This window comes from Siniperca chuatsi, linkage group LG23 (genome assembly GCF_020085105.1).
Source record: "Siniperca chuatsi isolate FFG_IHB_CAS linkage group LG23, ASM2008510v1, whole genome shotgun sequence".
Classification (NCBI taxonomy): domain Eukaryota; kingdom Metazoa; phylum Chordata; class Actinopteri; order Centrarchiformes; family Sinipercidae; genus Siniperca; species Siniperca chuatsi.
In genome coordinates this window covers 7,492,501-7,504,251 of record NC_058064.1, presented here as the reverse complement: position 1 = coordinate 7,504,251, position 11,751 = coordinate 7,492,501, and the positions used below count along the sequence as shown (strand labels likewise).

Sequence of the window (11,751 nt, the reverse complement as noted above, 5' to 3'; positions counted from 1 at the left end):
AGAAGTATTTAGACCCTTTACTCAAGTAGAAGTACCAGTACAGCAATATAAAAACACTCAATTACAAGTAAAAGTCCTGCATTGAAAATCCTGCTTCAGTAAACGTGCAAAAGTACTGATATATTATAATAGTATATGACATCATTAGATTGTTAATACTGATGCATCAATGTGTAAGTAATATTTTACTGTTGTAGCTGGTTGAGATGGAGCTAATTTTAACTACCTCAGATAGAGAGAGTTGGCTAGTTTGGTCTAGTGGTTCTCAGCCTAGGGGTCGGGCCCCTCCAAAGGGTCACACGATAAATCTGAGAGGTTGTGAAATGATTAATGTGGCAGGAAAGAAGGAAAGAAAATTCTACTACACAAATCTGTATTTTTTTATTTTGTTTTACTTTTCTCCGATCTTTGTGTTTTGTAAAATGATGGATCATTTTACCACTTTGGGCCTTGAAAAATTATTTAGATGAAACCATGTGAGAAGTTAAGAGGGGAAATGTCTCTTTGGTTGAACTTCTAACAACTCAGACATCTGAAACATGACAAGGGGCCCCAGCTAGACACTGCTGTTTGTCAAGGGTCATGGACCACTGGTTTACACTTTAACAATGCGTTGTATTTTATAAGCGTATAATATGCACCTTTATGTAAATCTCAAAGTAACCAGTAACTATAAGATAAATGTAGTGAAGTAAAAAGTCCAAAATGTAGTATAAAGTAGCATACAATAGAAGTATTCAAGTAAAGTACATGAACATCAACCCAACTTAAGTGCAGCACTTGAGTAAATGTAAAATAACTTATTTTGGTTTATATGTAACCTTTTGTATGTGTATCTGCATTTAAGATTTAACTGCACTAAATGATCCAGATTTTCTACAATTGGAAGTGGGCTGTGAGTTGAATTATCTGGATTTTATTTTTAAGAGAAGCTGTGGAAAGGTTTTCGTGGATTCCCAGAAACAAGATCAACTTTCAGGAGTATTCTTCATACTGGTATACAGTTTAATGAGTCCTATGCTGAAAGCACAGCTTCCAAAAATAGTTTGGCCAGTCGAATGTAACTTCCCAGAGTCTCCCAGTAAAACTACACTACATAAGGAAGTGTCTCCATCTGCTGGTGAAAATGTTGAGTTGGGAAGATATGTAAAAGCAGCAAACTGAACTTATTTCAAACTACGACTTAACGTCCAATCCAATGTGGTTAAACCAAAAACTATTTCATTAAACACTTGATTAATAAGTCATTACTTCCTTAATCAAGAATTCTGCACGATTTGGAAACGTCAATTTAACAAATTCACAACTAACAGTATATTTTATCCCTGATTTAATTAACACATCATTTTAACACGAGTCTGCATTCTTTTTGTTTCCTTTTTTCTGTCTCTTTTTATATTGCCCAATGCACCATGTTTCCAGTCTAAACAAAAAACCCGAACCAGTGGACTTAGTGGACCATTAGGAAATAGTCTTAGAATAATTAAGGTGAATGAGTCAAGACGTGTCACCAAAAATAAGAGTCCTGTCTGACCAAGAGCATCGGGATAAACAGACAGAGGTGGAAGTGGCCCTTCCGCTGCTGCAAACCCGCACATCTGCTTTGGGGGCGAGTTTCTTTTTTTTACGCAAAGGATGTGAGCAGGAGTGGCACTCGGGGGGCTTTAAATAGGACCTGTCTCCAAACTTTGGGACAACAGAGCATCTGAAAACTTCCAGCAGCTCGCAGTAGAAACCACCAGTTTGCTCCAGGATGGACGTCAACAGGAGACTGGGGATGAGAGACACTGTGCTGGCACTCTTACTCACTGTCCTCCAGGGATTTCCTCTCGGGGAAACGGTCCCGAATCCGTCGCCGCTGGTTGGATCCAACTGGGGGAACCCGAGGAGATATGTCCACCTGCAGACATCCACAGACCTCAACAACTTCTACTTGGAGATCAGATTAGATGGCACTGTGCGCAAAACTACAGTCAGGAGTTCTTATAGTAAGATATGCTTTCCTCTTTTTCAAACATGTCAGTTTGATTTTTGTAATCAGGCAATATAAAGTTCTGTCTTTAACACTCTAATGCTGCCTTTTCCTCTCTGCAGGTGTGATTTTACTGAAAGCTGAAACAAGGGAGCGCATTGCCATCCTCGGCGTCAAAAGTAGCCGTTACCTGTGTATGGATTTGGAGGGCAACCCATTCAGCTCTGTAAGCCAATACTTACTTTCAGTTCGATTGATTGTTATTATTAATTCAGTTGTTTCCCAAAATAACATTTTTAATTTTGAGTTCCTCTAATTTGGCACTCTTGTGAGGTTTTACGCATCGTTTTTAACATCGCTTTCAAGGAGTCTTCATTTTACGCACAAACGTACTGCCACTTTAGGATGTCTTAACATGAATTTATTTGATTATTTTTAATTACACAGTTTGACAAAAGTTACTTTTAACTAAATCGATCCCCTAAACGTTTAGTTTTGTGTTCGTATTTGGCATTGTGGGGTTTTACGCAAAGTTTTTAACACCGCTTTTTACCATTTTAGGCACTACAACTATGGGTTGTTTAAACATTACTTTATTGATTGGACTTATTTTTGATGATTTCAAACTGCTAACAGTGGCGACGTCATTTCACTTTTCCAAAGCAGTTTCACTTGTTAATGGTAGACTAGTTCCTTAAAACAAAGAGACGATTTAAAAGAGACAATGCCGAACCAAGACAGAATGAGGGAAATCATTGATATCTAGGAAATTAAAAGTGATTTGCACTAGAAATATAAGGTAATTATCTCAACCCCACTTTATGTGCACTATTCTGTGTGTTTTTGCAAAATTATTTTAATGGATTTACTTCATAAAGAGTATCTGATTTAGTTATAATATCTGGAAGTTATAAGCCTATTTAGTTAAGTCGGGCATATTCAGTGCAGTAGCCTATTTGGAGATGATTACACTGATATTCTGATACAAATAAAAGTTTGCTAAAACCGACAAAACTGATCTTTAACATCTTACATCTTGTAAAAAAAAATTTTTTTAAAGGATATTCCCATACTGTGGTTTAATTTTCTCCCTCTCTCCCTCTCTCTCTTTCAGCCCATCTGCCTCAGGGACGACTGTCTGTTCAACCACAAACTTCTGGAGAACAACCGGGACGTGTACTACTCCAGCCGGACCGGCATCCTGTTCAACCTGGAGGGCTCCCGGCAGGTGTTCTCAGCGGGCCAGAACCTGCCACAGACCTCCCTGTTCCTGCCCAAGAAGAACACGGTGCCGCTGGAGCGCCTCCTGCTGCACAGGGAGAAGAGGAACCAGGTGGTGGATCCCTCCGACCCGCACAACGTCTACTTGGGTCAGACCGAGGAAGGTTCCGACTCTCGGGCCGTGCCGGAGGACGACGCCGACCTGGAGGTGGAAGTGGAGGTGGAGGTGGAGGCCGGGGACGATGGGCGCAACGTGTCCCGGGAGACGCCGCTGGCTCCGTCCACCCACGACCCCTGGAACGTGCACTCGTCCAACCCAGCCAGCCCCCGGAGCACCGGGACCATGGGGTGATTTTAGTGGTGACTGATAAGGGTGTTGCAAGGTGGGGGGGGGCTCCCGTAACCTTTGTCTAAGTAAGTTCAAGTTTAACCTTGTAGTTTATGATCACATGAGAGAAAAAAGCATTAACATCAGACTTCATTTTGAAAAACTGGAGAGCATTCAGGTTGTTCCTTCTTTTTCAAACTGACTAAATAATGTATTTTCGGTCATCGCTCATTTAGAAAAGCTGTGTTAATACACTATATGTACAAATTATTAGACTTGACTTGCAGCCCCCTTTTGCACAAGGTATAGTGATAAAACTCTATTATTTGTACATCTCCTGCTGCAGATTTAATAGTTAAAATAAGGGTATGTGTTTTACCTGGATTCATCTCATCAATAATGATTATTTTGTACATAGACGGTTATAAATGGAGGATATGTGGATACCTGGGTCTCATCACATCTAAAAAATTTAGTTAATGATTCACCTGACTGTACTTTCCCCTCAGAAACAGAAAAAGAACATTTTAGTTCTGTATGTGGCAAGATGAGTGATGAATCCATTTCCCTACCATTATAATTAATTGGCATTCTCTCACTATGAGCCATAGCTTAGATGAGAAATGGCAGGTATGCAGGAATATCAGAAAAGCAAACAAAGCCTTAGAAACTAATAATCCCAACAGTAGGGACATACTTTTTTGTTTTTGGGGTCTCTTCATATTGAGGTTTTTACAGCTGGTCTGAGAAACCCACATTTCAAAGTGAACTGATGTTATCTCAAGACAGTAGCCTAACTTAGCCTACCTCTGGAGGAATGAAGGCCCTGTCTACTGATGTGAAACTAGGCAGGCGTTACTTTAAAAGACAATATATACATGAATATACTTAAGAGTTGCATTTAGTAGAGTTAAGGTTAAGTTTTGCCTATATTTTAAAGTCCTAAGTTTACTGAGTTGAATATAAAAGATTTTAAGTGTGCTTATTGTTATATTTTGAACGTAAAACAGCAATTCCAAAAACTTTTCAAAACTACAGATCATTACAATTACAGTATTTGTTGTGTTAATGTATCTGTATTTGTACAATCTAATTCATGACTTGAAGGGATATAACTACAGGGTAAACAACCTTTACAGAGCAGTAATCTTGATATCAAATCTGAACTCTTGCTATATGATTTTACAGGTGCTGAGCACCACCAGCAAACACTAAAACCAGTCCCAAAGAATATTTATTTATTTAATTCCATTCCTTTATTGTTATTTATGATATTTATAAGGATGCTTTACAGTTAAATGTACATATAAGAAAACATAGTTTGTCTTTGAATGTATGAGTTGAAGTTGTGGATGGAGTGTTGCTTGAATTTGGGACAAAATAAACAAATAAAGGAAACATGTATAGTGTTATTTATGCAAACAAGTATATAGCTGTGAATTTTTCAGCTTTGGTGTTCCAGCACCCTGCGTCTGAAAGGAAGTCATGAATGTGTTTAACACATACAGTTTATCGTTGACCCAGTTAGGCTACTAAGCAGTTCCGCTCATTAGCCGCGTATCCTGGACTTTCACACCTCTTCCGCTTAATTAGCAAACAGGTACATGAGTACATGATTGACTAACTGTTAAATTGGTCAGTGTCACCCATCACGCTTTAACCTGTTAACGAGTTCGACAGTTGGGGAAATACGCTTCCGCTGTTGCGGTTGCCAGGCAACCAGCGGAGATTCCAGGAAGTTAGCCAAGAAATATTTAGACAGTGAACGCTAACCCGCGTAAAACGGCGAATTGTCGTTTTTATACTTTGCGTTTTTACGTATTGAAAAAACGATATATATCGTGTTAACTAGTTAGCTTTAGAATAGCTGGTAGGCGGATTCAGTTACCTTCAGATAGAGCCTGGCTAGCTGTTTCCCCGTGTTTCCAGTCTTTGTGCTAAGCTAAGCTAAGCGACTGCTGGCAGTAGCCTTAACGGACAGATAATTGATTCAGTCAGTTGTTAACTCTAACCTCCAAAGAAATAAAAACGTTTTCAGATGCAGTAGGCTACTTGCAGCAGGACATTGAAGCTCCTTGAGAGTGATTGCACATCTCATATATATATATAACTAGCTATTAAAGCGCTTCACAGTTAAGTAGTGACGGTTATAGAGCCCCAGGGCTTTCCAGTCACTCAGGATGAGAGAAAACTGATCTCTTATCAGTTGTTAAAGACGTAATAGGAATAACTAAGCCTCGTTTTCTCTGTTACACACCGAGAGCCTTTAATATCGGGCTAACTGTGTATAGTGTGTTGTTTTTACCCAATGACAGAATGTGAACAATCAACTTGTGTACCTATCAACATGTAGCAATGAGCTGAATATGCATTACATCTATGCAGTTTGTAGTGATGAAAAAACACCCAAACTCTTTCCAAATAATGTATAACTACCATGAAACACAGCAATCTAGAAACAGGTCTCCTTCCACTATTTCCTTTTATATTCTGTTATGTTAAATTGGAGTAGTCCTGTGTACATCCACAAAACCTTCAGTGGGACAGGTGCTGTATACAAAAAAGATCTGTTGCTAACCCACCCACTTTATTAGTTAAATTAAATTAGTGTTTGATATTTACATTTTATCTTTTGTGACCTATGGATTGAAGTTTGTGCAAGACTCTTTAGAATTATATTTGTGTCTATTCACATTCATGTTTTTTCACTTTGGTTGTAATATATATAGATAGATATATACAGTATATCCCTCATTTCCTTCCCATGGGTATTTGCCTGAGGAAGACCTGTAGTTAGTTGAAAAGTTGCCAATAAAATTAAAGTATGCAGGTACTCCCTTGTATTGTAATATTTTGTTACATATCAAATTAGTCTTCAGGGTTTTAGATTTTGTCTTTGTGTCATTAACATAAATAGATCACATTGTTTTATTAGCTGCATGGTCAAAAAACATTTTCTGTCATGCAGTTGAGATTTTTTTAAAAGTCAGTGTTGTTGTCATGTTATATTGCACAAGTCAAATGAGCAGCTCAATTGCCAAACCAGACAATAAAATACTCCACTTGTGTACCTATCAGTAAGTAGCAATTAATTAAGAATACATGTATATAATTAGCAGTGATGACAGAAACACCAAATCCCAACACAAGTACTGTATAAAAGCTATGAAACACAGCAATTTAGAGACAAGTCTTCTTCCACAATGTCCTGCTATATTTTGTTATGTATCAGAATAGTAAAAGTGCATTTCTGTTCAATGGGAAGTCTTCTTTTTAGGTTTTACCTTGCACGGTTAACATAAATAGATCACACTTTGTTTGAAATATTGAGGTCACGATGGGCTGCGAGGCTCAGCCATTCAGTGGAGATTAAAAAAGTGACTCTAAAAATAGAACAAAAAAAAAAACAGCACTTCTATTGAACACTAAGGAGCCTGAAACACTTGTGAATATGTAGCACCCAGAAACAAATACCCAGATGGATGTCATAAATGTAGTTTCACAGCATTTTGTGATATGTGCAATCTGCATTATTTTATCTATACGTATGTATAAAACTCAACAAAGATTCAGTGTTATCATATTATATTGCAAGTAAAATGAGCAGCACCACAACTACAACAAAGGAGACACGTCAACTTGAAAATGCCACACCTACTGACAGTGTTCAATAATACATTAAATAGTTTTGACTTTGGTATAACGTGATAAAAGAGGCAATGAAATGAAAAATATTAAAAATGTAGTACGAGTCTTTACTGGTCTACATTTAGAAGGATAATGAAATTGTTTGATAGAACAGTACTGCATGATTATTTTGACTACTAATCCACAGTAAAACGCTATTGAATAGTGAGAAAACATCATTTACCATGTGCATTGTTGCATTCAGCTGCGGTAACTTTGAGGTATTTGCCTTATTTCCCTTTAGTGTTCATGATTTTTCTGTTATTCATCATCGACTGTGTACATATGCACACAAACAGTATGCATACTCCATACATAAAACTTTTATCCCATGTCTACTCAGCAGTTGTGAGGTTTTCCAGGTGATCCTTTCGGTTGGTAAAGAAGCAGCGAGCAGCAGACAGGACCGGACCAGACTCGGACTGGCTCACAGTGAGAAGGAAGCGACTGATGCCTGTGTTTGGACAGGGGGAAAACAGCTGCGACATCTTCAAGCCTGCAGGCAGAGAGCACTTTAAGTCCTCTACAAGGTGCTTGATGGCTACACGGATGTAAGCGCCGTGGCTCACGACCAGAGCGTGGACTGACACTCCCTGGAGGCCGTCGTCAGCCAAACCACCAAGAGCGACGTCTGGCGCAGCAACTGCAGTCCCGTTCGCAGAGTCTCCAGCTTCTGATGCTCCTGCAGAGGCATCTGGTCCCGACCAGCCGTGTTCATCCAACATTTGCTTGAAAAGGACTTTGAGGAATTTTTTGAATCGCAGCTTCACCTGGAAGCAAGGTGACAGTGACCCAGAGCTAAGAGGTGAAGGTTCAAACCAAAAAGATTCCTCAACACCAGCAGGTTTGAGAGGGCGAATTGACAGTCTGACAGTCAAAACGGTCTCTTTTTGAATCTCTCGCTGCTATCTGTCAGTTATGGTTTTCTTTAAATTCTTTTGTCTTTGTACATATTGTATATAAAAAATTGAGCTGTCGATTAATTGGTTACTTGATCGAAAACAATTATCAGCCACTATTTCGATAATTGATTGTTTTACATAATTTTTCAAGCAAAAGTACCCAAAATGTTCTGTTTGCAGTGAGGATTTGCTGCTTTTTTCTGTTTTCTATCACTATAAACTGAATATCTTTTGAGTTCTGAACTGTTTTGAGGGACGAAACAAGACATATGACGGCATCACACTGGACTCTGGAAAATTAAAATGGGCATTTTTCAATATTATGACATTTTATAGAATAAACAACCGTTTTAGCAAGAACATAAGCGGCATTTAGAGCAGCAGCACAAGTAGGCACACATTGTCGCTGACCATGTATCTCCATATTTGGCGAAAATGTTCAGATACACTGAAGGATTAAATGCTTCTTTGTGTGTTGAGAAAATTCTCCTACATCTTAGGCTAATAAACACTCTTAAAATCCATTGTATTAACAAGAAAATGCATCATCATGAAGCTATATCTGCTTATTTCATGAAACTGACATTATTCAGATACATGACTGTCATTAAATGACGACTATTTAATGACGACATGCACAAAAGGATAGTGAGCGGAGTTTGTATTACAACAACATAGCAGAAAGAACCAGTTACCCAGATGTACTTATTTGCATGAATTAGCTTCAGGGTTCAGCTTTTCCACATTACCCTTTGCAAGCAATATAAAGAAGTCAACAACATTGACTTTTGCAATTGTTATAAGTTTTAAATGCAATATATAAAATGGGCACTACATGGCACTGTTGCACAAGCAATGGTCTCTGGACCTTGAGTTTTAAAGTGGTTGTTTTCAACTGTTTTTTTAACATTATTGTACATCAGTGTCCAAATGATGAATCCTGACTGTATCTGACTCACCTGGTCTAAAGTCTCTCCTCCTGGAGGGGTGTAGTCACGACATGACTGGCCAGCAGCATTGGCCATGTTCTTCAGATGCGCTTTGGGATGTCCTTCAGCAACGCCAAAACCCTTCATTAACAACACAACCACAATTTAGAGCTCAGAAAGGAAACTATTATAGTACTATAGTTAAAGATTTAATATTTGGAAGTAGTATAAAAACAACAGATCTTACCCTCTCTCTGAGTAACGGCTCCAAAACCATCTCCGTGCCAGAACAGTGAGTGTTGTTTCTCAGAATTATTTCAGTTGTCTAACAGAGGAAATGTCATCTGGAAATTACTGACTCAATACATTTGTAACTGCCAAAAGAATCTACCATGGCCAAACTGAAAGGTCATTAATACATTACACTGGATGCATCAGTGAGTCAAAGACCACAGAGACATGAATGTTCACACAACTATTTCATATCTGGAAGTCTCTCACATGCATCCTGTTTTTCCCTTTTCCTTCACAATCAGCAGAAAATAACTGACATTTTATTGGTTTGACAGAATTATTTGTTCCTGAGGGGAAATAAACAAGCTACACATATTCATGACTCAACAGATTTCCACATATGTGTTCATAGACAAATACAGAGGTGACTATGAGCTTAACGCAGGTTAATGTAAACAAAAGTTGTAACCATCAATGAACTTTTAAATTACGTGATGTCAGAAACTGGTGCTCAGCATTACTTATCCTCCATTTATCAAAAGCACCTTAAGGCAAAGATGACTGTAGTCCCATTTTCAGTGAATGGGCTAAGATCATTCTAGCCTTAATATACAAATAATAAGAGTTAGTTAAGATGTTCATAGTTAACTAAAGGAAAGATGAGTGAAGTTTGGCTGCGGGACATTTGCCAGCTCTGTAATCACTTTACTAAAAAGGTCACTGATGTAAGACTGTTACACAATGATCAAAGAAATTGATTTAACCCACATGAGAAGTTCCACCAACAAAATATGAAATATCACTACAATTCAATGTCATACCCATATAAGATCTCTAAGCTGTTATCATGTATGTAAACCTGATACATGGATACAAAGTTTTAAAGGATCAGACTGCCATTCTATATTTTTCTTTCTGCCAATAAATCCCATGAAAAGACCAAAACCAACAACGTTAGTCCGTCTCTCAGTACTTTCTGACTCTCCTGTTCTGTCTGTGACTCTCAGCCCCAAGCCCATTCATTCCTACTAAAAATCTTACTCTTTAAAAATGGGTCACAAATATATAGTCTCACTTTTATAAAAAGATAAATCATTTCCTATAACAGCTGGGCACTGTAGTTTATAGCAAGCGTTACTCAAACAGGAGTGAATAGTGCATTTGTTGGGGACTATTTTCGGCTGCGGATTAATACACATTTGATGCTCTAATGAGTATTTGCAGCAGCAGGATGGTGTATGTGGGACTGACTCACAATAAACTACAGTGCCAAAGTTCATGGTAATAAGTTAACATGTCACCCAGTGCAACAATGTAGCTCATGGTGTGTTTTTTTTATTCGTTTTTGGATAACAATAGGAGGTCTGTATATCTCACCAGACTTATCCTTTCATATGCCAACAACACTACACAGAAACAATAACAAATCTGCATAATCTGACATTGTATTAAGTCAATATAAACTACCTATGCAGGTGGCAGGAGGGCAGTGCCCTGTGGATTATTTCTCGATGGTAGGCCACTTGTTATGGCCCAGTTGTCATTTTCCTAAATAACCCAACCACACTGCCAAATTAAAAATTAACAAGTCTGTCTTACCTGTACGGCTCGTTGTAGGTTACTGGCAAACACATTGTTGAATGTGATGTCTCTGAGGTATCGCCCCACTGCCTCACCCTGCCGCACACCTGTTTCAGACAGGAGCGTGTCCACACCTTGTCCTAAAAAAACAGTGTTTTAAGTCTCTGTACAGTGCAAATTAGTGTTAATCAAGTCTACTAAAGTGTTAGTTTTCTGTAACATGTAATGTTTTTAACCCTGTAATGCCGACATGTTTTGACCACAGCTGTATATTTGAATTCACACTGGAACAGGAAATGTGAAGTAGGGATGGGCGGATGGATACTTCGATACTCACAAGCTACTCATTTGGTATCAATTCCTTTTAAAATCGATAATAAAATTATATAAATACAAAACGTGGGTGTCTGCATCATTTCCAAATAATGTTTGTGCCAATAAACAGCCCTGACATATTTAGCTGGCCCTTGTAACGACTGTGGAAACCTATGCGACATGAGAACTAAGCAAGCAGCTGCGCACAGTCAAACACTTCCACATCAAACTTGTGAGAGAATGGCAGAAAAGAAACGTAGCGTGGTGTAGTGCTACGTTTCACCTGTAGAAAAATACAGCAAGACGCACTATTTGTCACAAGAAAGTGCAACAAATAGTGGAAGTTGCTCTGGAAAAATCATGGCAAGGCGAGATTAAGAAATCGTGCAAATGTGCACGTTTTATGTTGTTGGTATTTTTATTTATTTTATTCATATTTATGTAATCATTATTTATTTATTTTATTATTATTTAATCATAGTATTTCTGTAAAATACTGGACAATTGTTTACACTTATTTAATTGTACTAATATTTACTTTTGTAATAAATGTTATTAATGGCCGGTATGTGTCGTGTGATA

The 11,751-nt window shown here is 38.1% G+C and overlaps 2 protein-coding genes across 2 annotated transcripts in view; one reads left to right on the top strand and one right to left on the bottom strand.

Moving 5' to 3' along the window:
- Nucleotides 1-25: 25 nt before the first annotated feature.
- fgf23 (fibroblast growth factor 23) lies at nucleotides 26-6,946 on the top strand. The gene is made up of 3 exons (XM_044185525.1): nucleotides 26-1,988; nucleotides 2,095-2,198; nucleotides 3,087-6,946. Exons 1-3 carry the CDS (start codon nucleotides 1,754-1,756, stop codon nucleotides 3,543-3,545), a joined length of 798 nt encoding a protein of 265 aa, XP_044041460.1. The 5' UTR covers nucleotides 26-1,753; the 3' UTR covers nucleotides 3,546-6,946.
- Nucleotides 6,947-7,089: 143 nt separating this feature from the next.
- tigarb (TP53 induced glycolysis regulatory phosphatase b) overlaps nucleotides 7,090-11,751 on the bottom strand; it is a 5,336-nt gene continuing 674 nt past the window's right edge. Inside the window, exons 3-6 of the mRNA XM_044185524.1 lie at nucleotides 10,873-10,994; nucleotides 9,287-9,364; nucleotides 9,070-9,180; nucleotides 7,090-7,978 (exon numbers count right to left, since the gene is read on the bottom strand). Coding sequence (XP_044041459.1) covers nucleotides 7,544-7,978; nucleotides 9,070-9,180; nucleotides 9,287-9,364; nucleotides 10,873-10,994 — 746 coding nt within the window. The 3' untranslated portion in view covers nucleotides 7,090-7,543. The remainder of the gene's footprint in view (nucleotides 7,979-9,069; nucleotides 9,181-9,286; nucleotides 9,365-10,872; nucleotides 10,995-11,751) is intronic.

Excerpts from the sequence above, each read along its gene's own strand:
- fgf23 (XM_044185525.1), top strand. The coding sequence starts at position 1,754 with ATGGACGTCAACAGGAGACTGGGGATGAGAGACACTGTGCTGGCACTC. Across the intron at positions 1,989-2,094 it reads TACAGTCAGGAGTTCTTATA|GTGTGATTTTACTGAAAGCT; the intron begins GTAAGATATGCT and ends TCCTCTCTGCAG. Across the intron at positions 2,199-3,086 it reads AGGGCAACCCATTCAGCTCT|CCCATCTGCCTCAGGGACGA; the intron begins GTAAGCCAATAC and ends TCTCTCTTTCAG.